We start from the raw sequence: 27,709 nt of genomic DNA on the forward strand, positions 1-27,709 counted from the left end.
GAGGCACGCCGGGAGACCGCGATGGCGGAAGTGTCTGAGAGGACGCTGCAGGTGTCGGTGCTGGTGGCTTTCGCCTCCAGAGTGCTCGTCGGCTGCCAGGCGAACCGGCTAAGGAGGCGCTACCTGGACTGGAGGAAGCGGAAGCTGCAGGACAAGCTGGCGACGACGCAGAAGAAGCTGGACCTGGCCTGAGTGGCCGCCTCGCGATGTGCGCGCGCGCCGGCTTCCTCGCCCTCCCGCCCGCGGAGGCGTGGCAGAGGAGATGCTGCTGCGCGGGCCGCGGGATCCGCTGCAGGCGGTGCGGCGCCGCAGTCAGGAGCTGAAGCAGCAGGTACGGTGGGGCCGGGCGCACCCCGGGGTGGGCGAGGGGGCGCGGGGCGCAAGCAACTGCTCTGCGGGCTCTTCGCCAGGTGTCCGCTGTGAACGTGCAGCGATGCTTGACCCTCGCGCAGCGCCGTAGGCCCCGCTGCACGCCGGGAGGCCGCGATGGCGGACGTGTGGAGAGCACGCTGCAGGTGTCGGTGCTGGTGGCTTTCGCCTCCGGAGTGCTCCTCGGCTGGCAGGCGAACCGGCTAAGGAGGCGCTACCTGGACTGGAGGAAGCGGAGGCTGCAGGACAAGCTGGCTACCACGCAGAAGAAGCTGGACCTGGCCTGAAGCAGCAGGTACGGTGGGGCCGCGCGCACCCCGGGGTAGGCGAGGGGGCGCGGGGCGCCGCGGCGCTTTCCTCCCAGCGACCCCACTCCCTGGGAGCCGGCGTCCGACCCAAACGCTCCGCACCCGCGACCTCCCCGCGCCAAACCCCGCTCCAGCCCGCGCTGCGCCGGGCCGGGCCAGCCACGGAACTCCCGACCGTGCACGACCGACCGCGTCCCCCGCCCTGACGGCCCCCAGCCGCCGGGTCTGCAGCCCAGGGCTGCGCTGGAGCTGCCCTACCCGCGCCCGCCCCGCGCTCTTCGGGGTCCCTGTCCCTGGAGCCACCGCTCTTGGGGCCCAAGCCTCAGGAAGAGTCCTACTGTGTCAGGACTGCAGGACCTGGAGGGCGAGCAGGGACGTTAACTAGAGGACACACAAGTGATGTCAGCATGAAAATTAGCTTAAAAGACAAACCAGTGGCAAAGGAGATGAACTCTCCCAAAGACTGTGAAAATGGCCACTCTCAGTCTTGGGGAGGTGTGGCCGGCCTGGCACCTAGACTGGCTGCTCCAGGGTGTCAGGTTCAGCTTTCTGGAAAGCACTGTGACAAGGTATAGCCCATGTGCATGCACCCAGGCTGGGTAGTGGAGTTCCAGAAACCTGCCCTATGTAATAATGAAACGTTGGGACAGAGATTGAAAGATAGTAAAAATACTGGTCTCATTGTTGCTTAATAGAAAAAATGATACACTTTAATGAGAAGTAATAGGGCAGTGAATAACTTTTGATGGGATATAATAATACTATCACTAAACTTTTGTTAAATCTTAATGTGTTAGGGAAAATATTTGTGATCAAATGACAAGTTAACAAAAACAAAACGGAATAAAAGGTATCTTAATGACGTTTTTCTATATATAGTACATGAAAAAGATATAAAAGAAAACATGCTGAAATGGTATCTCTGTAGTGGAATGCTGGGAGTAGTGTTTTTTCTCATTTTTAAGTACACAGAACGCCTATGCCTTTTTTTTTTTTTTCCCCCCAGTACTGAGATTGAACCCAGATGTGCCCTATCACTGAGCCACATCCCAGCTCTTTTATTATTCATTTGTTTTTGTGGTACTGGGTTTAAGTCTGGGGCCTTGTGCATGCTAGGAATGTAAGTGCTCCACCACTGAGCCACATCACTAGCCCTTTTTATTTTTTATTGTGACACAGAGTCTGGCTAAATTGTTGAGGCTGGCCTTGAACTTGTGATCCTCCTGCCTTAGACTCCATAGTAGCTTGGATTATAGGTGTGTGCCATTTCATCCCAGGTCTATTACCTTGCGAGAAAAAAAAAAGTAAATAGCAATTAATAGGTTCATTTTTTTTAGATTCTTAATCAGTTTGCTAATTTTATTTTGTAAAAAGGATCTATTGCCAAGATTTTTACTCTAAATAAAATTATTTTATATCAGTTAAAAATAAGCCAGGCACCGTGATGCAGGCCTGTAATCCCAGCAGCTCTGGAGGCTGAGGCAGGAGGATGGTGAATTCAAAGCCAGCCTCAGCAAAAATGAGGTGCTGTACAACTCAGTGAGACTGTCTCTAAATGAAATACAAAATAGGGCTGTGGTCATGTGCCCCTGAGTTCAATCCATGGTACCTAAAAAGAATTTGAAAAAATAAATTTTAAAATGTACCAAAGAATTTGGCACATAAATATTTAAGTGACTTTGTATTGGAATCACAGTGGTACAGCAAAAGCAAAATTGTCTCCTGGTAGAAATGAAAAATATAACTTGATGGAGTATTGACTTACTTACCGGTAACTTACTGTGGTTCTGCACTTAATTTTAAATTTAGTGGGACATTAAGAGAACCAGGAAATTTTTCAAAAGTAAAGTATAAAAGCAGTTAGTAAAGCAAAAATAAAAGATGATTACAAAATTATTCAACTTGGGGACAAATTGATTCAGGAACCACTTGATACCTTGAATATCTGGAAAGGACGTTTTAATAGTATTAGCTCATTCTTTCTTGTATCCACAAAAGAAACCTGAAAAGAAAGTGGACGGGGCTGGGGATGTGGCTCAAGCGCTAATGTGCTCACCTGGCATGCGCTGGGGGCACTGGGTTCAATCCTCAGCACCACATAAAAATAAAGATGTTGTGTCCACCGAAAACTAAAAAATAAATATTAAATTTTTTTTTTCTCTCTCTCTTAAAAAAAAAAAAGAAAGTGGAATAAATTTCCAGCATGGTATCCATGGGACAAGGAATCAGCTTCCTATTTGGGTCACTGAGTGTATGAATTTTGTAAATGACTCAGGTGGATGCCAAATAATAAGGACAGAGAAGAAGCTAGTGGAATTTACTTTTTTATCTACTTTATCTTTTCCACATAATCTGCAGAAAAGAAACCAAGGAAAGGTGTGCCTTTTTGGAGGGGTACATTGACAAAGATGCAAGTAGTCTTTAGTAACACAGGAAGTCAGGACAAAGTCATGTAACATTCGATGCAATGAATACTATTTGGTAATACGGAATAAACTTATGATACAACAGTGTGGAAGCATAACATTACATGGTTCATGTAGACAAGCGTTCATACTGTACAAGTTCATTTATATAAAAGTTCAAGAGCAGGCAAAATTTAGGGTGGAAGAAAATCAAGACAAGTTTGTCTCAGGAGGAATGGGATGGAATTTACTAGAAAGGACAGTGGAGTTCTTCTATGAGGTTTCAGTTATAAACACACATGTTTGTCAAAATGCAGCAGATATACCTTTTAGGTTTGTGCATGTCTTTGTATGTCTTACATCAAATATTCAGCTCTCTTAGTGGTACCTATAGCACATTATTTAGGGGGCAGTGTATTGGTGACTGCGGTTGACTTCAAAATGCTTAAAAATAAAGTGGGTTGATGGATAGAAAGACCAAATAAGTAGGGTAAAATGTGAACAGTAGAATCGAGGTAGTGGCATATAGGTATTTGCTCTAAAATTCTTTCGACTTTATTGTATGCCTAAAAGTGTTTATTTCATAAGGGGAGAAAAGTAAATTTTTATTTCCTAAGACAATAGACATAACTGAAATGTAAGAATCATAACTTAATATGATGTTTTCCATAGGTTGATAGTCTGCTTTCTGAGAGCCGATTGAAAGAAGCTCTAGAATCTTATAAAAGTCGAGATATTTACCAAAGGTAAAGTATGCTCAATTATTGGGTTTTCTTGGGACTAAGCTTGTATCTCAATGAGTTGGATTTAAGGCACAGAAGTTGTTTGAGACTTTCTTGCCCTCTTTCCCTTCCTTTCTTGCTTTTTCTTATTATTTATCTATGTTTCACCCGAAAGACAAAATAATAATGGTAGATAATATTGAGGTAACAGTGAATAAGATTTTCTAAAATGTACTTTTAAATATTTCCTATCATTATCTATATCTACCTGGTCTTAATTTGAAATGATAAGATCAAATAAAGAATAGTAAATATTAAAAAGAAGCACCCTTCATTTATTTTATACCCTGTATGTGCCGGGCATTATAGTCTGTACTCCACAAACTTTTTCTTAAATTTTTTCAATAATACCATAAGGTACTTATTAACATAAATAAGAAAATCAAGGCTCACAGCAGTTAGTTAGTGCATCTAGCATTACTTGGCTTTAAGACACTAAAGTTGGGAGCCTATGAAAATGTTTTAAGGTGGCTAAGAAATGCAGAATTCCTTGAAGCAAGGGAGGGCACTTGACGAGAATCTCAGAGGTGCAGGGTTTAGTCCATTACAACCAAATGGAAGGATTGCAGGGTGATGTCATGAAGGTCTAGAAGGAACCAGCTACACCTAGTGGTTGTGGGCTTGTTGCTATTGTGCAGCAACTAAAATCTGCTCAGAATGCACTGTGGTGGCTCACGCAGAATTACCCTAGCCCAGAAATGATCAGAAATCTTGCTAGAAGCAATTTGTCTTTGCTTGGGATAATGACCTTTAATTTTCTTGAAAAGATACTGTGTTCTCTATATGAGTAAGTAGTTTCTGGTTTTAATCCCTGGGAAATTTTAACATTAAATAGACATAATGAACTAAACTGAACTAGACTGCTAACACTTTTGCATTAAGTTCAGAACATCATTAAGTAAATCTGCATATTTGGGGGTATTTGAAGAGTTTATAGCATTCAGAAGAACATGAGAAGGGGCACCAGGAGATAAATAGTAAATACTTAAGTAATAAGACCATGGGGAAGAAAAGAAAAGAGCATGAGATTCATTCTATTCATTTAAATTATTTATTAGAAGTATTTGGAAAAGTTTTAATTTAGCCAGGAATTCAAAGTGCCTAAAGGCAAAGTAAAATATAAATAATTTTTTAAATGTCAAATGGAATTTAATTTACCATTATTGGCAGGATTGATTGTTTAAGGAATTATTTCAAATTAAGTTAATAATAGTGAAGAAAATAATAAAGGTAATTGTGCTTGCTTTGCTAGATTTAAAAACAAAATAATATATACAGACTATATTTGAAGCCTTGGGGAAAGCTAAGTTTTGAATTTTCTTTTAAAAAATATTAAGCATTGGGGCTGGGGATGTGGTTCAAGCGGTAGCGTGCTCGCCTGGCATGCGCTGTGCGCTGGGTTCGATCCTAAGCACCACATAAAAGTAAAATAAAGATGTTGTGTCCACCGAAAACTAAAAAATAAATATTAAAAATTCATATTCTCTCTCTCTCTCTCTCTCTCTCAAAATAAAAAATATTAAGTGTTTATGGGGAGAAGAGATTGAACCCAGGCCCCTTTGCCACATGGTTACATCCCTCGTCCTTTTTATTTTTTTCTTCTGAGACAAGGTCTTGTTAAGTTGCCCTGGCTGGCCTCAGACTTTCAATCCTCCTCCTCAGCCTCTAGAGTTGCTGGGATTGTAGATGTGTGACACCCCGCCTGGCAATAATAAGTATTTTTAAGCCATAGTTAGCTTGGGAATAAAATGATCCCTTCACCGTCCCTTAAAAATTCACACTGATGTTTGCAAGTCTGAAAATGTCATTTTGCCCTTATGTTTGATTAATAGTTAGCTGGTTATAGAATTTAAAATAATTGCTACTAAAACTTTTGAAGGCATTATTCAGTTTTCTTTGCATGCAGTGATGCTGGTAAGTCCAATTATCGTTCCTTAATAATTAGCCTGTTGACTTTTCAGCCTTGGTGTTTTGAAATTTTAGCACAATATATTTTGGCATTGTTTTTATCTGTTTAGCACCAAGTGGATAGTTTCATTTTGAAAACTCATATATTTCTCATGAGCTCTGGGAAATTTTATTTTACTAAAGATCACTTCTTTACTTCCATTTATCTATTTTTTCTGAAACATCTTTGAGTCGGGTATTGAGTATCTTGGATAGATTATCTAGGTTTCTAAACCTCTCATGAATACTTTTGTTGCTTGTCTTTTTCTTACGCCTGGGAGATTCTCTTGACTTTTTTTTTTCCTCCTAAATGGAATTGTAATTGAGGATTGGGTAACAAATACTGACAGTATTTTGTATAGCAGCCACAATTAAGTCCATCAGACATTCCAAATAAAACATTAACAAAAATTTTTATAACTTCTATGAATGTTTTATTTTACTGATCATGTTGTTCATTTACTAGTGTTTTTTCTTGTTTTGAATCTTTTTTTTTAGAGTATCATATTTCTGCTTTCAGATTTTCTCCTTCCATGCTTAGGTTTGTTTTAAGTTTTCTTCTGTTCTTTGAATTGTCTTGCTTCCTTGGTGCTCGGATTCCTATTTATTTATTAATTTTACATTTCATCCTTATGTTGCTGGTTTTCTTTATTTAGTCTGGTGGCCCTTTGCTATTCATTTTTATTTGAGAATGTGAGCCTGGGTTGGTTATTCTAGAGCCCTTTCTCGGGTTCTTCCACTGTGGCATATCTTGGTGTCTTTCCTGTTAGCACCATATGCTGAATGCAAATCAAGTTCTTTGCAGGTGGACAGGGCTCATCATGGGGTCAGGAACCAGCCTTTAGTCTGAGGAGCCTTCAGTGCAGGAATAGGTGTGCTGGAAAGTTCTTCAGTAATTATGATTCTCCCCAAATCATTTATTATTATTATTATTATTATAATATTTTAAGAAGAATTTTCTGGTTCAGTGGGAAAACAGAAGGTGAGATAAGAGAAGAGAGCTAACAGGCTCAGGATTTCTGTTAATAAACTTTAAAAAGTTACTACATTTATTACAAAAGAGCCTTAACTAAATGTAAACTTAATGAGAATCTTTGCTCTTTCCCCTAGTAATACAAAGACCCCTGATGGCTTTAAGATTGATTTCCCTAAACGTGCACCCATGTGCATCCTAGACAGACCTTCAATGCCCAAAGCATTGAACCTGTCCCGAGAGCCTGTTCAAAAGGGGTGTGTAGTGGCAGTGGCAGTGGCAGGAAGAGGCAGCCACTGCCACTGCCACTAGTCCGAGTGCCCACTCGGAGTCCGAGTGCCCACCTGCCCTGCCTGCTGCCCTCCCAGGGACCCACTGTGGTTCTTTTTAGAACCTTATTTTCTCTGCCTGGAGTCGGGCTTGTTGGGAGACTTACACAGCTGTGGTGGGGGTCAGTTGTGTCTCATGTCCAGTTCCTTGGCCTTGGGAACTGTAGAGCTGGGGAGGCGTCTTAGAACCCAGAGCCCCTCCTCATTTTAGACTCAGGAGACTGAGGCCCCAGGTCCCTGACATTTCTGAGCCTGGTTTTCCTGCCCAGGGCCTTGGAGCGCCCCTTGGATCATCTAAAGCAATGGGTACAAAGGTTTTTACATGTGGATTTTTAAACATTATTCTTAACAGTAGCCAATGGCCTTGCCTGCTTAGTGATTGAATGATTTTTTTTTAAATAGCTTTCTAATTGTGACAACAGAAAAATCATTATATTTTCTTTCTTTTTTAAAATTTAGATGTATCCAGTTAAAACAGGCAATAGATGAGAATAAAAATGTTCTTCAAAAGCTAAGAAAAGTAAGTATTATGTGAATCATATTAGAAAACAAACTTTTTCTATAAATATTTTCACTAAGAGGAATGAATTGGAGTCGGTAAGTTCCTGGGTTTGCATTAGAAATAAAGCCCAACCCAGAGGTGCTGAGTGGGGGCATGGTCTCCCAGGTGTGCTTCAGAGCAGAAGAGAACCTCCAGCCCTGCTGAGCTCTTCAGCATTAAGGACCCAGAAACCCAGACACTGCCTTTCAAATGTGTGCATTGTATAACTTAGATGAGGGGCAGTTTAGAGCCATTTTGATTTTAATCCCACTGTGGGTAGAGTCTAGCCCCGGGTGAGTGGAAGGAAGTCTGGTCTCGGTGGTGGCTCTCACAGCAATGACTGCCAGATTGGAGGAGCAAGCTGTACCCTTGGCCATCCCTTCAGGACCTTTTTTTTTTTGTATGGGCCTGAGTTTCATCTACGTGTCTAGGGCTAGAGGCTCATGGAGCAAGTGGAAGTCACCTGAAAGTGTCCCCTGCCTGTGTCTGAATCCTTGTTACTGCATCTGAGAGTCTCTTCTGCATTTCTGCAGTGACACAGAACTTTTCAACGCAGGAGGCAGGCTCGCCCCGAGTTTGAAAACCTAGTTAACCCATTTCACAGATGGGAAAACAGCCTTCAAAGGTGAAGAAACAATGTCTCTGTCAGTAAGCGGCAGAACCTGGGACCAGCCCTCTCCTTTCTGACTCTGGAGCCAGTATCCTGTCAGACCCTGTCCCTTACTTGACTCTAGAGTGTCTGCAGTGCTCAGCAAGAAACAAAACGAAAACAAAACCATGTGGTTTTGTGTTTTCATTTGGCTTGCATTCCAACTCAATTACTTAACTACATTTCTTTTAACTCTGATGTATTTCCCTAAGGTAAGTATAATCTCACACTAGTCTTTATTTTGTCCTACAGCACTTACTGTGGTTTTTATTGTTATTTTTTTAAAATGAATGTAATTAGGAAACTAAAATTCATTTTTCAATGAAATATTCTCTCCTAGGCGGATGAGTCTGCACCTGTCGGGAACTATAATCAGAGAAAGGAGGAGGAGCAGAATTTTCTGGACAAGCTCACTCAACAGCTGTAGGCGCTTGCTGTGACCACAAGCAGAGAACATAGAACTGAGTATGCCATCTTCTTGCCTTCATTCCTTTCTTTCAGATATTATGTTGCTATCATTTTTACATTTGATTCTGAAGTAAATATATGCTATAACAGCATAGATATGAAGAAATGACCACAATGGTCTGAATAATGAGCAGTTTTATTGTACATGATAGGACATGTAAAATCCCAAGAGAGATGTAAGGATGTGCACGTCCTAGTCTTTGCCCTCAAGATGTAGCTGGGAAAGCAAAACAGAGGTGCGAGAAGCTACGTAAATAAGTGTTAAATAACTAGGATGATGCCCTGAGTGTCAGTGTTGATGGGTAAGGAAAATGACTTGCAGTGTCTACTGACAGGGTCTCCTTTCTTATAAATGTTTTTTAAAAATTTGAAGTAGACACATAATTGTTTTTCTGCTGGAGAGAATGTTAATAATCTCTCTTACAAATTACAAAAGACTTTAAACAAACCCAGTTTGTAAGGAGCAACAAAATATCAATTATTTAGACCCTTCAAATGCTGTTCCCCAGCTTTTTACACTGTGGGAAAAATGCTAAGAATATTGACTCGAAGATTCTAGAATTTTCACTGAATTCTAGCATTAAGAATGTCAGAATAGCTGATATTTTACTTAACTTTTCCACCACAAACAATTATAAAATCTGTGCAAATAAATAATATACATTCTTTTGAAGTGAACATATAACATTAGCCAAAATGAGCCATATAGGACCAGAGAGCAATTTTCAATAAATTTCAAAGAATTGAAATTGTATATATTTTTTGATCTCTTAGAATTATATTAAAGCTCAGTGACAGAAAAATAACTAGATATCATTAAAAGTCTGCAAATTAAGTTACATACTTTATCTGTGTGACCCATTAATTCAAGAAAGTGTTGCACTGGAAATTGGAAAATATTTCAAATGATAAAAATGTATGACTCTGGGGCTGGGTTGTGGCTCAGCTATAGAGTGCTTGCCTAGCACGTGTGAGACGCTGGGTTTGAGCCTCAGCACCACATAATACCTTTATTTATTATGTGCAACTACAACTAAAAAAATATTTTAAAAAGTATGTATGACTCATGGGTTGCAGCCAAAGTAGTGCTTAGAAAGGAATTCATAGCTTCAATGAATAATTTTAAAAGATACCAAAAATCAATTATTGAAGCTGTTAACTTAAGAAGCCAGAAAAAGAACAAGGTAAGCCCAAGGGAAAGGAAAAAATACAATGGGAACAGAAAAGAGTGACATCAACAGATAAACAGTAGGTGCAATCAGCAAAGCCAAACATTGACTTTTCTGTAAATATTAATCAAATTGATAAATTCTTAGCAACACTGATTAAGAGGAAAGAAATACAATAGTGATGAAGATAAATGGCTCTAGGTATATCCAGATACTCCAGGTATACATTCAAGATCTCTACCACTGAGCCACCGCCTCAGCCCGCATCTTAACTGGCTCTGATGGGAAGCTCACTGCAGGCAGACATTGTTCTAAACACTTTACGGATTGTCACTCACCTGATCCTCATGACAGCCTTAGGAGTCAGGTTCTGTTGTTATCTCAGCTTTATTTATGAGAAAGGGAGAGCTTACAAGAAGGTCACCCACGGAAGAGAGAGAGCCAGAATCAAAACCCCCACTTGTGTTTCAAGCACTGTGTGAGAGCACTCAAGCAGTGTGTCCTGAATGGGGGACCCAGGCCGTGGGTGGGGTGCTCTTGTAGCACAGGCCTCGCTCATATCAACCGGCTCCTTGTCCACCCTCAGTCCTTCAGGTCACGTGTGCTCAGCACGGTTTTGGGAACCATTAGTTGTACTTTCCTTTCATTGCTTTTTTTTTTTGGCCAGTTCCAAAAATGGAACAGTTCTTCAAGGTACAGAGGTTCTGCTCCAACTGGGTTTGTACTCGAATGTTTTTTCAAGAGATCTCCTCATACAAATGCTTTTTGTAGAACTGATGTGCTTACTGACAAAGAGGAAGATGAGGATTCTTCTGAGGAAGATGAAGAAGATGAAGATGATGACAAAATGGAAGAAAGTGGTGGAGAGGAAGAAGAATCAGAAGAGGAAGAGGAACAAGAAAATGAATCTCCTAAACAAACAAGTAGAAAATACATTGCTCTTGGAGATTTTAGTGCTCAGCAAGTTGGGGACCTTACATTTAAGGTAAGTAGAGAAGACGGGGACCTAGTGTAAGGAGAATGTTTCTAAAGGCTCAGTCTGTTTAAATAAGGAATTATGATTTACAAGCAGTATTTATGTGAGAGTCTATTATTAAAGTTACCTGTTCTAAAGATGTGGCTTTAGTGTTGATAAATCTTAACAAGGGGTAAAATTTTATAATTAGTTTCTGAATGTCATATGTACCAAGTTATTCAGGTGGGTTAGGCAGTGTTCTAGCTGAGGTAGGGGGAGCACTATCACACTTCTTCCTGTTGGCTTAGACTTGAAGGGGCGCATGTGCATTCTAGGCCTGTGCATAGATAAGTGGCAGGTAGGATAGAAAAATGAAGTTGTGGGGTCTTGTTTGTTTATGCAGAGCAGGGATCAGACCTGGCCTAGCCGGGCAGGTGATCTACCCCTGAGCTACAGCCTCAGCCATGCAGGTGTGGTTTGTAAAGGATTTGAAACAATTTTCTGCTAGTGAAATGATTCAAAGAAATTTTTATTGAATATATAAATCTTGATCTTTTGTTTAACTTCAAAGTGTGACACTCATTAATAGTAAAATATGCAAGAATATTGTACAACTAATATATTTATTGTTTTTTGTTTGGTTTGGTACCAGGGATTGAACTTGGGAGTGCTTTACCACAGCTACGTCCCCACCCCTTTTTTATTTTTACTTTGAGACAGGGCCCCTTGCTAGGTTGCTTAGAACCTCGCCAAGTTGCTGAGGCTGGCCCCAAACTTGCAGTCCTCCTGCCTCAGACTCCCAAGTCACTGAAATTACAGGCATGTGCTACTGCACTCAGCGAATACATTTTAATTCATAGGTTTTTTTTTTTTTTTTAACTTTTCCTGGAAAAATGCCACCAATACTAAATAATAATGTATATTCTAAGAAAGTCTTTGCTTTTACATGTCTTCAGTAGTGGAAATTACTGTTTTTCAAGGATGGATTATTCGTACATGAACTAGTATTGTTTTCAATGGACAATTATTGTTGAAAACATGGATTAGGTAGGTAGGAACATTGGGTAAACTATTTTTGTTTCAAAATAGGGCTTAACTTAATAGAATCATTTTTCTTTAGGGATTTATATGATACTCCTGGAAGAAATTTTGCAAAGAGAGACTTACAAATTCAAAAATATTTTCTGCAATAATCAAATTGCTAGAATAAGTATGGGTCCTCATAAATGCTTGTGGAAATGGTCCCCATTTGCATGTAGAATTTGAATGTGTATTGAGCAACCCAAAGGAATGATTCATTTATAGTCACAAAGGTATTGGGGTATGGCAGTAAGGAAGCATTTGATAAAAGTTAGGATAAATATTGAATTAAGGAAATGTTTCCTTTTTTCAGTGTATATTTTAAAGCATTAGTAATGAAATGCTACTCATGACTATTGAGCTTTATTTTTAAATTTGTACTTTGTTTTGCGTTAAGAAAGGAGAAATTCTTCTTGTAATTGAGAAGAAGCCTGATGGTTGGTGGATAGCTCAGGACAGCAAAGGAAACGAAGGTCTGATTCCCAGAACCTACCTGGAGGTGAGTCTTTGTTGTTTATGCTTTCTCCTTCAGATAGATCTAATTTCCAGTTAAACATTAAGCTATATTCTTGGATCAGTTGACTAGAGAATGACTTGAAATTTAAATTTAGTTTTACAGAGACAGGGCGTGGGGAGGACATTGTGTATTGAGGTCCTGGGGCCTGTGAAGAGCTCCGGTGAAAGTGAGCCCTGGAGCGTTCTCAGCAGGAGGTGGCTCTGTGAGCTGGTGGTGTTTATAACAACTAAGAGGCATTTATTATCATAAAACATGGTCACTGTCCACTTGGTGTTTACTTCCACAAATACATGACCCCCTTACCAAGATATCAGCATACTGTCCATGCCTGCTTGGTCCTGAGTCACAGCACATGCTGCGTGGTGCAGACACCTGTCTGGATGAGCTCTGTGGGATGGAAATAAGAAAACCCACACACGGGATTCCGAGTCTTCCAGTGACCACACTGAGTTCCTGACAGGGGGCGGGGTTATTCTCTGATACCACGGGTGTCATTTTCCTTATCAGCTCCTTAGCACCAACCAGTGTCCAGCAACTCAGTTGGATTCTGGCCTTAACTCCTGGATTTAGCACAGGTGTCACACAGTAAGGGCACAGTCCCACTAGACTGCCCTCTGTTCAGATGCCAGTCACATGTCCCAGCAGCCACTTGTACTTCTGACTGATTGGCTAAAAATTCAGAAGTCTCCTCTCCTTCTGCAGGGGTCTGATGATTCCCTAGGGTGACTCAGAGAACTTGGGAGAACACTTTCCAGTCTGTCCTCTGTATCTGAGGATACAGAGCAAAAATATCTTAAAACAGTTGCATCTATATTGAACATGTACAATTCTTTTTCTTGTCATTATTTTCTAAACTATACAATATAATAATCATTTATTTGGCGTTTACATTGTGTTAGAGATCATAGGTATTTTGTATATGATTTAAGGTATGTGGGAAGATGTGTACAGGTCATATGCAAATACTGTATCATTTTATATAAGTGACTAGAGCATCCTTAGGTTTAGTATCCATGGGGATTCCTGGGACAACTATACTTGGATGTATCAGTTTATTATAAAGGATGCAACTGAGGAACACCAGTGAAGAAGACGCACAGGGCAAGATGTTGAGGTGGGGCATGCAGGACCTAAGCATGCTGTTCCCCAAAGCCTTTGTGTATTCACCCACCTGGAAGATACCCAAGCCCCAGCCTCCCGGGGGTTTCTATGGAAGTTTGTTTATTCTCATTAACTAAATCACTGACCATTGGTGATGAATTTAATCTCTAGGTCCTCCATCCTCCCTAAAGTTTGGAAGGAAGAGCTGAAGGTTCCAACCTCTAATCCCTTCCTGAAGCTGTCTGGGGGTCCTCTAGAGGCACCTCACTAGCCTGCACACTAGAATGGTTGAACTTCTTAGGAATAAGAAAACTTCTTATGAATAAGAATTCAGGAAATTCCAAGAGTTTTAGGAATTCTTTGCCAGCAAAAGACACAAATATATATTTTCATTACACAGATTAAGAAGTAAACAAATAGGGGGAATTATTTTTAATATTTTATATTGTCTAATATATCAAAAATATCATTTCAACACATGATCTATATTTGGACATTGAGTTACTTGTTTTATATTAGGTTCAAAATCCAGTGTGTGTTTACGTGGACAGCACATCTCAACCTGTGCTAATGTGAAGAGTTCAGTAGCCACGGGTGGCGAAGGGCTATGCACCACGCAGGACGGGTCTAGGTCGTCCTCTGGAAGGCAGCAAGCATTCCAGCTTGTGGTGACATTTATTCAGGGTGTTTGCAACCTATAATCACCATCAATTATGCCACAAAGAACCTAAAATTAGCTTCTATGAGTTACCAAAAAATCTCCCCAAAGCAGCTCACCTGAGGTAGCTGCGTCTTCTCCCACGCATGGAAGGAGTGTGGAGATGGCTTTCTGGTGCTGGTTCAGGCCCCACCTGGAACTCCATAGCTCCAAGTAAGGCAGCTCTTCCTGGGTTACCTCTTTAGTTAAGTCAGTGGCCAAATCCTTTAATGATTCTGAGCAGCAAAAGGGAATTGAGGAAAGAATCAAGAAATATGAGCTGCTATCTAAGGAGGTAAAAAGTTTTCTGGAAGTTAGAAAACTTCAGCCATGTCTTGACGACCAGCATATTTAGTCCCCAGGCCACACCTAGCTGCAAGGGAGGCTGGCTGGCCAGATGGAATCTCAGCAGGCCCAATGAGTCAGCGGTTCTGCTAGAGAGGAAGAGGTGGAGGGTGGCCACCTGCAGCCTGTTTGGATCAGTCTGCATGTACCTCTTTGTAGACTCTTGGTTGTTCCTCTTGGGTGAAATCCTACATGCTTGTCAGTGCTTCAGAGGGTTTATACCTTTATATCTTGATTTATTTTGCCAGTTTTGTCTTGGCAAAATTATGGCCTCCAATGTCAAGAGGGCTTATTTCCCCATGCATCTGCCGAGGCTGGCCAGTACCAGTCTTTCTCAGCCTTTGCCAATGTGATCAACAAAACAGCCTCATAGATTTTATTTGTACTTGTGATACTCCGAATGAGGCTGAGCATCCTTTCATATGATTTACGACCATTTGCATTTCTTCTTTGTGGATAACCAGTTCAGTTTCTTTGACCATTTTTCAAATGAATTTTTTAAAAAACTTTTTCTTGATTTATAAGAGCTTTTTATAAAGTTAACCCTTAGAACTTGGTGTTAATGGTTTCTTTATTGACCTTCAGCTGCGTGCATTTTTTATTAGTGAAATCTGCTAGTATTTCCATTTATGATTTTTTAAACTTTGGTATCATAACTGCAAAGGGCTTTACCCCACATTTATTTTCTCCTATCAAAGGTAATTCTTTTAATTTTTTTCATTTGAATAAATTCTAGCTGGGATTTATTTTGATGAATTTGCTGTTTACTTTAGTCTTTGTCATTGTTTCACATAGTGTAGTTATCAGTCATGGGTTGAAATTTTTTCCCTGTCACATATAAATTCCCCTCTGTGCCTGAAAGTTTCTGAAAGTCGTAGCATTTTTATTGGTTGATTTTTGTGTTAGTTGGAAAGCACTTCCTGTTTCAACAGTTTTCCAGCCCTGTGCTAAGGAAGAGGAGCAGGCGACAAGTGAAGAGGGCAGTGAGGAGGACACCGGGGGGACGGAGGGTGAATCTGAAGCTAATCAGAGGTACAGAGTGAGGGAGAGCGAACAGCTTCTGCCGACTTTTTATTTATTTTTACTATTAAAATAATGCAAGATTTTCTTGAAATGGAGTCAGCTTATACCTGGAGAGCTTTTCATATTATTGTTGACCTAAAGGTCATGGCTACTTTAGTTTTGCAATTATTTTTAGTGCATTTAGTTCTAGCTTGGCCTCGCCTAGAGATTGTTTGGTCTTCAGAATCTACTGAGTGTTTGTACTTGTTCTCTGATTCGTGTGGTGAGGGGCAGAGGCTGCGCCTGCACTTACCTGCTCTTTCATTTCCCCAGAACTGATATTCGCCGCAGTGCTGTTCAAAAAGCTATCTCAGAGGCTGGTATCTGCTGTCTTATTAATAATACTTTATATTTGATGTCGTATAATATTTTTGGCAATTAAGACATTTGGGATGTCTTAAGTGTTTTATTACCTATAGTTCTGGTTGAGTTCAGATTCAAACCAGGATGGAGACTCTTTGAGACTGCCTAGATCTACCCAGGCTCAGGTGTGGAAGGTGCAGGGCAGAAGGCTTCTCTTTCTGCCTTAGCAAGCCTGAGCTGCAACCAGCATTTCTCATTAGGGCTTCTGTACAAGAAGAGTAGATCATCTCATTCATGGTGTGATTTCAGAGCTCGCAATCTTTCTCATTGATCCTATCCAGATTATTTATCATTTTGGCAAAGGCTGGCATTAGATTTTAGTTATTATTTGAAAAGTCTGAAAAACCCAGAAAGGTAAGACACTATCTGTTATCCTGTCATTTAAAAAAAATGACATGACAAAATGAAAATTCTCCACCCCGTGAGTAATCACCATGAACGGTTCAGTTAGCATCTTCCTGACCTTTTACTGCTCTTCTAACTCCCAAGGAGATGCTCTCGGTGCAGGTGGTTGGGGGTGCACTTATGCAAAGCACCTGACAGCTCCTTGGGCGTCAAAAGCGGTATCATCTGCTGAATGGCAGTGCAGTTGGGGTGGGCCTGGAGCAGGAGCATTACAGTCAGAATGTACTTGAAGCAGTGATCTAGAAACACAAAGCTCTGCGCCCAGCACTATGTGGGCCCCAAGTCCTTGTGAGAGTGCAGATCCAGTGATGGCCACGTCCTCTCAGGAATTGGGTCACGTTGCAGCACTTTCCCGACATGTGCATGTGGTGTTTTCCCGTTGGGTTGGGCTTGCTGTGGTGCTGAAGGGACACAGTGGGGAGGTGAGGAATCATAGATGGAAGCAAGCAGACCACTTTTGTTTGTCCTCTCCTCTGCAGATGAACGCCGTGGATGTATTAACCAGCATGGGGCTATCCCTGCAGGCTTCAGGCCTTCCACACTCTCCCAGCTGCTGGAGGAAGGTACGGTGGCGCTCGGCCTCTGCAGCCATGCTTGGAGGCTAATTTTTCTCTGGTAGCTAAAACAAGTTGAGGAAGATGCCGAGTCTCACTTCTCTTTGGAGCACATCCTTTCCTTGTCCCTCTTGTGATCATAAGCAAGGACTCCAGTTCTGTGAGAGGACCATCTGTTTACCTGTGTTGTGGGCTCCAGCCCTTCCCTATTCTCTTTAATTGCCAGCCCTTTCCTGCTCTCTAGCCTGCCTGTCCTGCCTTCCCCTGCCACCACTGTGAGCAGCGCACCACAGTGCCACCAGCCCATCCCGTCCCAGCGAGGAAGCCTCCCTTCCTCTGCTCCTCTTCACAGCAAGGGCTCTCCTAGAGCGTCCTCAGTGGGCTTTCTGATTCCTGTTCATCCTGGATTTCCCGGTACTTGGCAACTTTTGTCTAGAAGCTCATTTTGAAGGGGAGTCATGAGGGGCAGGCTGGCTCTTGTGTGCCTGAGCCATTAACTGTGGGTGGAAGGGCTGCTTCAAGGTTACTTGCCCCTAATCCTCTCACCCTGAGCATCAACTGGCACCTTAGTAGGAGGTGCTGTATTGCAAGTGGGCAGAGGGGCTGCTTGGTGCACCAGTGCTTGAGCAGATCACAGTTAATGCCGTGAACTTGTGCCCGGGAACTAAAAACCCAACTCTCATTACTTAAATAAAAAGGTGACAGATTATTGATATTATCTTATCTTTTGCAACAATATAAATTATTTAAATGAAAAGCCTTGTGATCATAAAGCAGAATGTAAAGTTTAGCTCATTGAAGCTGTTCTTTAAAAATAAAAATACAGAATGCCAGTTTATTTATTCACAATCTGACTTTTATCTGTGAAATAGATTTGAACAGTCAGACCAAACATTACATTCTATGTCAAAGCATCTAAGAGCCAAAGAGGAGGTAGCTGGGTGACATTAATGCCAGGTATCTTGGTTGTCATGCTAGGGTAACTGTCTACAATTCCACACATCGTATGGGAATGGGCCTGGAGACTAGAATACAGTGATTCGAGGGTCAGGTCATATATTTTACCTGCTAGTACTAGTAGTCTTTCATTGAAGTTTTTAAGTAGTTAAGAAAAAAATGCAAATATTTCAAATATAACTTTATGCAAAATTTACCTGAAATAACTGGGGTTGATTTTGAACAGACTATTGAAACTCTGTGTATGTATATCCATGTAAAAGTTTTCCTTTTTGTATTCTATGTATATCTTCTTAAGCTATATTTTACAAATGATGCTTTGGAAATGGATTTGTACTCCTATTAATAGGGTTTTGTGTTTTTCTTTCAGATTAAGTCAAGGCCAAGTCGTGTTTCCTTGATCCTCACCCTGTGGAGCTGTAAGATGATTCCTCTCCCAGCAACGAGCATCCAGGTGCTCAGCAGACATGTTCGCCTCTGTCTGTTTGATGGCAGTAAGGTAAGCTCATTGAGTTGAACCATCTCACACAGGATGATGGAGAAGCCCTTGTGTGGTACCACACATTAAAGGTGGAGTGCACTGTGTGTGTGAGTGTGTGGTACCACAGTGGGTTAACCCTGGCTCTTCAGTGTGTGATGTTGGTACACACACAGTTAACCCATCTGGGCCTTAGATTTCTTCACTTATGAGAGGGACTGGTACCTGTCTTCTAGTGTTGTGTACAGTTCAGGTCTAGGTATAGAGCATTGCGTTTTTGAAAATGCAACGTATATCCAGCTCCCCAGGCAAGATATGGAGCATGGCCATCTCCCGGGAGGTCTCCTGGAATCCTTTTCTGCTCAGCTCTTCCCTGATTCCTAAAAGACCACTTTTTACCTAATACCAAATGATAGTCTGAATGACTTCTAAAAAAATAATGTATCTTTCCTGAGATGTAGCTTAAGTGGTGCTTAGGTAGAAATTCGTAGCTTTAATTGCATATACTAGAAAGAGGGAAGGTTTAAAATCAGTGGTCTAAGCTGGGAACTTAAGAGACTAGAAATTGAAGAGTGAGTTAAACCTAAGAATGTAGAAAAGAGGAAATAACAAAGAGTGGAAATTAATGAAATAGAAAACAGATGGACAGAAGAGAAAATCAATGGAGGTGAAGGTTGATTCTTTGAAGAGATTAATAAAATTGAAAGATGCCCAGAAAGACTGACCAAGATACTTTAAAAAGAGTGAAAGAAAGCTGGGCGAGGTGGCACATGCACACCTGTAATCCCAGCAGCTCTGGAGGCTGAGATAGGAGAATCGCAAGTTCAAAGCCAGCCTCAGCAACAGTGAGGTGCTAAACAACACAGTGAGACCCTGTCTCTAAATAAAAAAAAAAAAAAAAAAAATAGGGCTGGGGATGTAGCTCAGTGGTTGAGTTCAATCCCTGGTACAAAAAAAAAAAAAAAAAAGAAAACAAATTATCAATATCTCCCATTGAAATAGAAACATCATTACTGATCCTGCAGACACTGAGGACAATAAGGGATATTATGAGGAATTGTATGCCAGTAAATCTGACAACACTGATGAAATAGATAATTTTATAAAAAACCATAATTTACTGAAACTGACATAAGAAGAAATAGAAAATTTGAATTTCTCTTTTAACGAAATTACAACTTCAATTAAAAAACTTCCTACAATGAAAACTCCAAGTCCTTATGGCTTCACTCTAGTGTCTTCCCGCAAACATTTAAGGAAGAAATAATACCCATCTTATTCAAACTCTTCCAAAGAATAGAAAAGGAGAAAACATTCCCTAACGTATTTCCTAAATCTAGGAAAAACATGACACCAAACGATGACATTACAAGACCAGTATCCTTCATGGATATTGAAACTAAAATCCTAAACAACATTCTCAAGTTGGATCTAGCAATTTATAGAAAGGACAGTAGGTCACGACCAGCTGGAATTTCTCCCCATGTTCAGATGTACACACCTGTGCATCCAGCATTGGACATGCGAAATTGTAATGTTATTTCATCATATTAGTAGACAAGAAAAAATCATGTGAACATCTCAATAAACAAAGAAAAAACATTGACAAATTCCAGTGCCCATTCACGAGTTTTAAGAAATTCCCTACAAACCAGGAACAGGTGGGAACTTCCTCAAATTTATAAAGAACAAGAAAAACCTAAATTTCTATCATTGACAGTGAAATGTAGAATTTTTTTTTTTTTTAGTCTAAGATTAGGAACAAGTCAAGGATGCTAAGAAATAAAAAGATAACTCAGTTTTTTAAATGAGCAAAAACTTGAACAGGCCCTTCAAAAAAGAAAACATGAGAAACCAATAGGCATATAAAAATATACCTAACATGTAATACATTATTAGGGGAATGTAAGAGTTTACAGTGAGAGACCCACTTAGATGCTCCATACAAGAAGCCCACCTTAAATAGAAAAGGTAAGTTAAAGGGAGGAGGGTTCACTATTCAAGATATTAATGTCAGGCTGGGAAAGTGGGTCTGTTGCTGAGCGCTTGCCTGGCATCTGCAAGGCCCTGGGTTCAACCCCCAGTGCATTAAAAAGAAAAAATGTCAAACAAAGTAGATACATACCCAGTCACCCCATGTTAGAGCTTCAAAACACATGACCTAAAACTTGATGGAACTGAAAAAAGAAATGGGAAAAGCCACCATTATAATTGGAACCTTCACTACTGTTCTCTCAGGAATATAGAACAAGCAGACAGAAGATGAGAAAGGATATTTGGAATTGATTAACCTATTGACAAACTAGGTAGAATCAGTATTGAGCAGCACTTCACCTCTAAACAGTAAGATGCATGTTGTAAGTGCATGTGGAATATCCTCCAGTCTACACAGGTGGACCTGGGTCAGAAAATAAACCCCAACAAGTCTAAAAGATTTGAGAGCCATGTACCGTATGGCCTTTGAGCACATGAGATTAAGCTAGATATCAGTAACAGAAAGATCCATGGGCAAAGTCTTCAAATGCTTGGAAATTAACAGATTTCTAAATAATCAATGAGTCAAAGGGAAATTAGAAAATATTTTGTACTAATCACAAAGTGGAAGTGAAACAGTCTGGTAGATGTCAGCTAAAGCCTAGTTAGAGGGGTTCCCAGAGTGGGTGGGAGCCGCAGAAGAGCTCCTCACAGCCTCACCCCCTGAGCTGAGGAGCCCCAGGCCTCCATGGGACTTGCAGGCAGAGGCCCTCTGGGGAGGGGACTCCAGGGGGAGCAGGGTGGCCTCCAGTGTGGAATCCTGACAGGGAGTGTCTGGAAGGCAGGCAGTGTGAGAAGCAGTGCGCATCTGTCCTAAAAACAGCAGAGGGCACTGAAGGAGGTGACATGATGAGATTCATGTTCTGGAAAGATCTCTGGCTCCTCTCCGAAGAATAAATAGAAAAGGTAAGTTAAAGGGAGGAGAGGGCAGCCAGAGGGGACTCAAGTGGACCACTGGGGGCAGGGCTGTGGCACAGCATGGCAGGCAGAGGACAATAGGCATCATCTTGAAGAAGCAAAATCTGGATCCAGCTTGCTTAGGATTGCCCCTGGCGCTGGCATTTGCACAACATGGGACCTTGACCTTGCTCTCAGGCTCCTCCTCTTGTACCTCCTGGGATCAATGTGAGCAAACTGGGTTAATATAAGTAAAGCCCGGAGAACAACACATGGAGCATAATAAGTGCAACCAAAAGAGTGATGAGGATTACAGCTTGGGTGGAGATGAGGTGGGGGGAGATGCAGGAGGCGGGAATCAACGGGATTGGTGGTGGGCTGAGTGTGGAGGGTGGAGGGAGAGCAGGTGTGGAGTGGGCAGTAGGTCTCAGACATCCACCCCTGGATAGACCATGGTCACATGCACACAGATAGGGAGGCCTGAGGGAGGACTGGGTGTGGCGGTGCCCTGGTGGTTTTCTTCCACCTGAACTTGGAGTAAGGGTGACCACAGGGCTACTGTGCACAAAAGCACCACCGCAAACGCGCCAGGAGGTGTCAGCAGTGACCAAGAAGAGAGGACCTGCTGTACTCTCCTGTTCTCACATGAGAACCGAAAACAAAAACTAGAATTTCACTTTTTTAACAGAAAATATGGGATTCATTTTTTATCCAGATCCTAGAAGTTCATTTATGAAATTAATTTTTATCAGAGTTCGAAATCGAGAAGTTTTACATTACATTTAATAGTTAGAAAAATGCATTATTTGCTTTTTGAAGGCTTCTTTAACAAATCTAGCCTATTACAAATGGAAAGCGCTGTTGTGGAGCCTGGGCAGCGCCAAGCCAGGACGCCCTCCCAGCACCCACCGTCCTTGCAGGGCAGGTGCACCTACACCTGCAGCGTCGGGGGGAGCCTCAAGCCTCTGGGTCTGCTGCCTGCTTTTCTTTTTTGTTTTATTTTCTAGGGCTCGGAGGGAGCCCGGCTTTGTTCTCTCTCCTTGTTGTCCTCTGTTCTCTTTCCTCCTTCTTGCGTGTGGCTTAGACGTTTCTTAGAACTCCATTCTGAATTATCCGTGGTGTTGAGTGGTCTCTCTGGGTGGCTTCCTGGGTGCTTGCTGTAGGTGTCATTTTAGACACCCAGCTAATCACAGTGACCACAGGCAGCGTTCTGGTTGGAGGGAGAGGCAGAGACTGCCCCTCTCTCTAATTCTCTTTGTCCTCATTCACTCACAACTGGCTTGCTCATTTCCTCTACATACACTGAAACCACATCACCCAGTCTTACAGTTTTTGCTTCAACCATCAACTGAGAAAATTAGTAGTATTTAGTCAGATCTTTACTGTTCTCATTGATCTCCTTCCTGATGTTCCAAGATTCCTTCTTTAGCTTGTCCTTTCTGTACAGAGAGTGTCCTTTAACCATCCTTTCAGGGTGACAGATTCTCTTAAACTAGCTTTATCTGAGTATCTGTCTCCCTTCCTTCCTAAAGGACCTTTCCATTAGATGTCGGACTCTGGATTGACAGTTCTTTTCGTCTACCACTTAAACAACCTGGTGCCACCTCTTCCTGGCCTCTGGTTTCTGCCGAGACACCCACTGCCATCTGAGTCATTCCCCTGGCTTAACCTGGCTGTTTTTCTCTCTTGCTACCTTCGGTGTATTTTTTTTCCTGTTTACTTTAGAAGTGTGTTGTACCTGGCACAAACCCTTTTGGATCTCCCCTGTTTGGAATTTGCTCAGCTTCTTAAATCTGTAGGTTTCTGACTTTGGCTGAAATTGGGGATTTTTCAGGCATTATTTCCTACAGTACCTTTGAAACTCCTCTCCTCTGGGACTCTGATGACACAAGTGTTAGATCTTCTGTTTTAATCCTATAGGCTTCTGAGGTTTCTACCTGAAGTGTCACTTCCTCTTCTAGTAAGCATATCTCAGATATGAGTATTCACTTGATGTGGTTTATTACTGTCACAAGGGCACAAATCTGAATCTGTTTTCTCAGCTCCTTCATTGTTTTATTAATAAGTATTGGGACCATTGTTTTCACTGTTTGAAAAGTTAGATGCATACTATATTGGATGTAGAAAGAAACCCAGATCTTACAGAACTGCATGAAATAAAAAATGGAAGCCCCTCCTCTCCCTCTGCCCTGACCAGTATAGCCACTGGTAATTATCTGGGACTCAGAAGGGTGATGTTTCCAAGAACTTCCTACAGCCTGATCTGAAATCGGAAAATCTTTCAGGTCCTGAGCAACATTGACACTGTGAGGGCCACGTGGCAACCCCAAAAGCCCAAAACCTGGGCCTTTTCTCCCCAGGTAAGAAATCTGCTGAGTAGCAGAACAGGAAACACCCTGCTTTCCTCCTAGGCGATCAGCAGTTAAGACCTAAGACGAGGCTGTGGAAGCGTCACATTTAGCACAGAACACATGGAGCCACATGTGAACCCTTAGATTCTTTACTGTTCCAGGAGGACTTTGATTAAAATTATTTGTGTTTCTGACTCACCAAGGTTACAATTCCAATGAATCATCCTATTCATTGGATTTCAATTTTAGGAAATGCCCATTTGATGAAAAATGCAGACAAGAAGATAAAATTTAGGAAGTGAGGTGTTTTTCAGAAATGGAGTCTTACAACTGCACTAATGACAGTTATGTTTTCCTCTGATGAAATGAAAGGTGACGCCTAGGGAACCAGTCCACTCCGGACTGTCAGAACTGGGAGGAGGTTAAGGTTTATACCACTGAGTCAGGCTCGCAGGGATGGATGCTAGTGAATCCAAGGTGTCTCTCTGTTCTTTTTATAATACAAATTGTCTGTGGTTCACCTACTTCTACCCCCAGGTTTCATTACTTGAGTGTTTACTTCCCTCCCTCAACTAACTCCCTTTCTTACTGCACCCTAATTACCCTTCTCCTAATAAAGATCTTAACACAAATGGGGGTTCATGGAGAGGGCACTGGCTGTGAGTGAGGCCCGCAGCTCGCTGGGTGCTGCACGCATCCTTGCTTGACTACAGCACAATGCCTGAAAGTGAGCGTGGCCTCCTGACCTCCTGACCTCGCTGCCTCCAGGGAGACACACCACATATTTTGGGGTCTGTCATTTCACAGTTCTGTGACGCACAGTTGTGTGTCATGCTTTCTCAGGATATAAAGGTGAGCTTTGGGAGGAATAACTAAGTGCTTGTCACCTTCCTGAATGAACTGAGGTATCTGTTACGTGCCCACATTCTTCCTAGGTGCATGAGGGTTTACTTGTATGTCAGTGGGGAAGAAACACAGCTGCAAATAATAAGAATGCTCTCTACTTAGGATGCTGTAGCCACGCACAGGCCCTTGGGTCCCTGCTGTATTCAATCCTTAGAGTCGCCCTTTGGGGGGGGGGGGTGCGCTATGGATTACTCTGATCAGGCAGGCTGTGAGGATATGGGTCTCCAAGCTCTTTGGGAAACACAGAGGAGGGGGAAGTTAATTCTAGCCCTTGAGCCTCAGGAGGTTTTGTAAAAGAAAACTAGACCTCAAAGACCGGGTAGGATTTTATAGGCAAGAAAGGGAGGATGTGCTGTGTAGGGAGAGGGGTGGGAGGAGCCCAAGGGGAGGGGGCCTGTTCCAGGCAGGCATCAGGAAAGCCCAGCAGACATGTGTGCCCAGCCACTCAATTCTGTTTAAAATGAACAGCGATTGGCATAAAAACCTTATAACATATGCCAAGCGGGCCTCGAGCACCTCTGGGTGGTTTGCCGCACAGGTTGTATGTTAGCCCTGCTCGGAGAAAAGTAAGTGAAGAGAAAGGTGTTTCCCTCAACAAGGGAGCTGAGTGTGTTCACCAAGTCCGTGGTGTGGATGGGTCAGTCCATCTGCTGTTAACTTTCCTTAAAAGTCCTTTGTGGTAATGCAGAGGCACAAGCCTTGTGCCTTGGACAGGACAGACCGCCCCTTCCCACTGTGCACTGTGGTCAGTAACCCACGTTTCTTTATCGTTCCGGGTCACTGGCATCTTGCCATGCTTGCTCCATGGCGACTGTTTTATCAGGTCCAATTCTTCATCTCCAGACCTGGGAATATTATTTGAACTTGGAATTTCTTATATTCGCAATGTATGTCAGGCGCAAGATAAATGTCACTTTATAATATACCAGTTAAAAGGGAATTGGCAGGCCGGGTGCCGTTGTGCAGGCCTGTGATTTCAGCGACTCAGGAGGCTGAGCAGGAAGATGGCAAGTTCAAAGCCAGCCTCAGCAACTTTGAGAGGACCTAAGCAACTTAGTGAGACCCTGTCTCTAAATAAAAAATTCAAAGGGATGTGGATGTGGCTTAGTGGTGAAGCACCCCTGGGGATCAGTTCCCAATACAAGAAAAAAAAAAGGAGTGCTGGAGTGTGTGTGTCTGTGAGTGAAGTCCTGGAGGGTTTCCCTAGGTGGGATTTTCATCTCTGGTGGAGCGAGCTGGCAGTGCTCATGATTCTTATGCAGTGCTGCTTTCTCAGTGGCAATTAGATGAACAGGACCTGCTTACATGTGTAGCACCAGTGAACGCCAGAGCTCCTAGAGAACAGAAATTCAGAACAGAAGGGGTTTTCAGAAATTGATCAGAAGCACTGTGGCACTCCAACCCCGGGACCCAGTGCACCTGGCCCTGCAGTCAGCAATTCTTATTGAGAGACCTGGCCAAGTGGCGGTTCTGTGCAGGGAACACCAGAAGCATGGTGTCATGTGAACTGCTGGAGCCGAGGCGTGGCCATGTTAGCAGCCCTCCATCTCCCACCCCCTAGCAGCATCTAAATGCAGTATAGGAACCCGGCCCCTCGTAGCCCAGAGCCACCACAGGTACCCTGTGTACTGCATCATCCCGTATTTCTTTAGGACAAGTAAACCCAGGGGAGTCGCAGATGAGTCAGCGCGAGGAGAGGAGCAGCCCGGAGCCAGGCCCAGTGGCCTCTGGCAGTGGACAGTGGGGCAGACTTCCAGGTGTCAAGGCCTTTGCATGCTGAATCCCCACAGTCCACTGCAGGGAGACAGAGCTTGCTGATCCAGGAGCACCCATGTGCCTCTGGGTGATGCCACAGGAAGTGCTCAGCTCCTGAGGCACCTGTTGGCACGTCATTAGTTTCAGGGATTTTCAAGGGCAATTTTGACAAAATGTGAGCATCACTTAAAGTGCCACCTGTGCTGTACTGTGGGACCCACCACGTTTCATTTGATTTTCTGGGGCAGAACTACTTAGCCCTAAGCGGGGATACTGGTCTTGTTCCTTTCAGGGGCTTGCATGTGCTTATAATTTGACTCGTTCAGATGTTGTTTCTCAGACTTGTTTTATTTCCTAGTCAACGGGTGAGAGAGGAGAGTTAAGTTGCGGCTGGGTGTTTCTCAGGCTCTTCGATGCCAGTGGCGTTCCGATACCAGCAAAGTAAGTGCGCTGTGTATTCCTAGCAGTTGTGTGATTTTGTAGAAGTTCTTTTTTTAGAATCAAGGAACTCAGGTTTGTTCTGTTGGCATGTCAACAGCTTTTGGGGTGAGGGCTTTTAATGTTGATTTTAGTGTTGTATAAAGTAGTGTACGAAAGCAACACACGCACTCTCACCCAGAGAGGGAGAAGGACACATAGGACATGTTCTAGAATATGCTCGCACTGTCTGCCTGCTGGGACTGTTCCCTGAAGTACTGGCACATTCCACCATGCTGAAAACAGTGCAAAAGCTAAGTCCAGGGTCCCCAGGTCCTCTGTGAATCTGTGTAGGACATTGAAATTCTAGCAGTTTTTTTAATATTTATTTTTTAGTTGTAGTTGGACACAATACCTTTATTTATTTTTATGTGGTACTGAGGACTGAACCCAGGGCCCCGCACTTGCTAGGCAAGTGCTCTTCCTCAGGCCCAGCCCTCCTGTAAGCAAATTTAAACTTTAAAAGCACAGTGCAAGCTAGAAGCAAATATCATCATGCATACCACAAAGTTGGAATGTTGTTAGCCCTAACGTAAAAAGAGCCCTTGAAAATTAATAAGTAAAAGATCATCTGAATTTTTATTTATTTATTTATTGGTTCCAGTGATTGAACCCAGGGGTGCTTAACCACTGAGCCACATCTCCAGCCCTCTTTATTTTTTATTTTGAGACAGAGTCTCGCTGAGTTACTTAGGACCTTACTAAGTTACTGAGGCTGGCTTTGACTTGTGATCCGTCTGCCTCAGCCTCCCAAGTCACTGGGGTCATAGGCATGTGCCTCCTCACCCAGCTCATGTGAATTTTTAAATGGGGAAAATAAAGATCTAAGTCTAGG

The 27,709-nt window shown here is 42.4% G+C and overlaps 2 protein-coding genes across 3 annotated transcripts in view; both read left to right on the forward strand.

Moving 5' to 3' along the window:
• Nucleotides 1-21: 21 nt before the first annotated feature.
• LOC144249727 (mitoregulin-like) lies at nucleotides 22-261 on the forward strand. Its single transcript, XM_077791888.1, has one exon. The coding sequence runs from the start codon at nucleotides 22-24 to the stop codon at nucleotides 190-192; it is 171 nt and encodes a 56-aa protein (XP_077648014.1). The 3' UTR covers nucleotides 193-261.
• A 3,491-nt stretch (nucleotides 262-3,752) lies between these two features.
• The window catches only part of LOC144249726 (nephrocystin-1-like), a 41,863-nt gene continuing 17,906 nt past the window's right edge, over nucleotides 3,753-27,709 (forward strand). For both annotated transcript variants that reach the window (XM_077791886.1, XM_077791887.1), the window contains exons 1-8: nucleotides 3,753-3,828; nucleotides 7,573-7,633; nucleotides 8,644-8,768; nucleotides 10,712-10,925; nucleotides 12,373-12,474; nucleotides 16,945-17,028; nucleotides 18,347-18,475; nucleotides 26,756-26,838. In XM_077791886.1, coding sequence (XP_077648012.1) covers nucleotides 10,788-10,925; nucleotides 12,373-12,474; nucleotides 16,945-17,028; nucleotides 18,347-18,475; nucleotides 26,756-26,838 — 536 coding nt within the window. In that variant the 5' untranslated portion in view covers nucleotides 3,753-3,828; nucleotides 7,573-7,633; nucleotides 8,644-8,768; nucleotides 10,712-10,787. The remainder of the gene's footprint in view (nucleotides 3,829-7,572; nucleotides 7,634-8,643; nucleotides 8,769-10,711; nucleotides 10,926-12,372; nucleotides 12,475-16,944; nucleotides 17,029-18,346; nucleotides 18,476-26,755; nucleotides 26,839-27,709) is intronic.

The sequence above is a fragment of the Urocitellus parryii genome, chromosome 12 (assembly GCF_045843805.1).
Source record: "Urocitellus parryii isolate mUroPar1 chromosome 12, mUroPar1.hap1, whole genome shotgun sequence".
Lineage (NCBI taxonomy): Eukaryota > Metazoa > Chordata > Mammalia > Rodentia > Sciuridae > Urocitellus > Urocitellus parryii.

Bases quoted from the DNA above. Each gene is read 5' to 3' on its own strand.
- LOC144249727 (XM_077791888.1), top strand. From the start codon at position 22: ATGGCGGAAGTGTCTGAGAGGACGCTGCAGGTGTCGGTGCTGGTGGCT.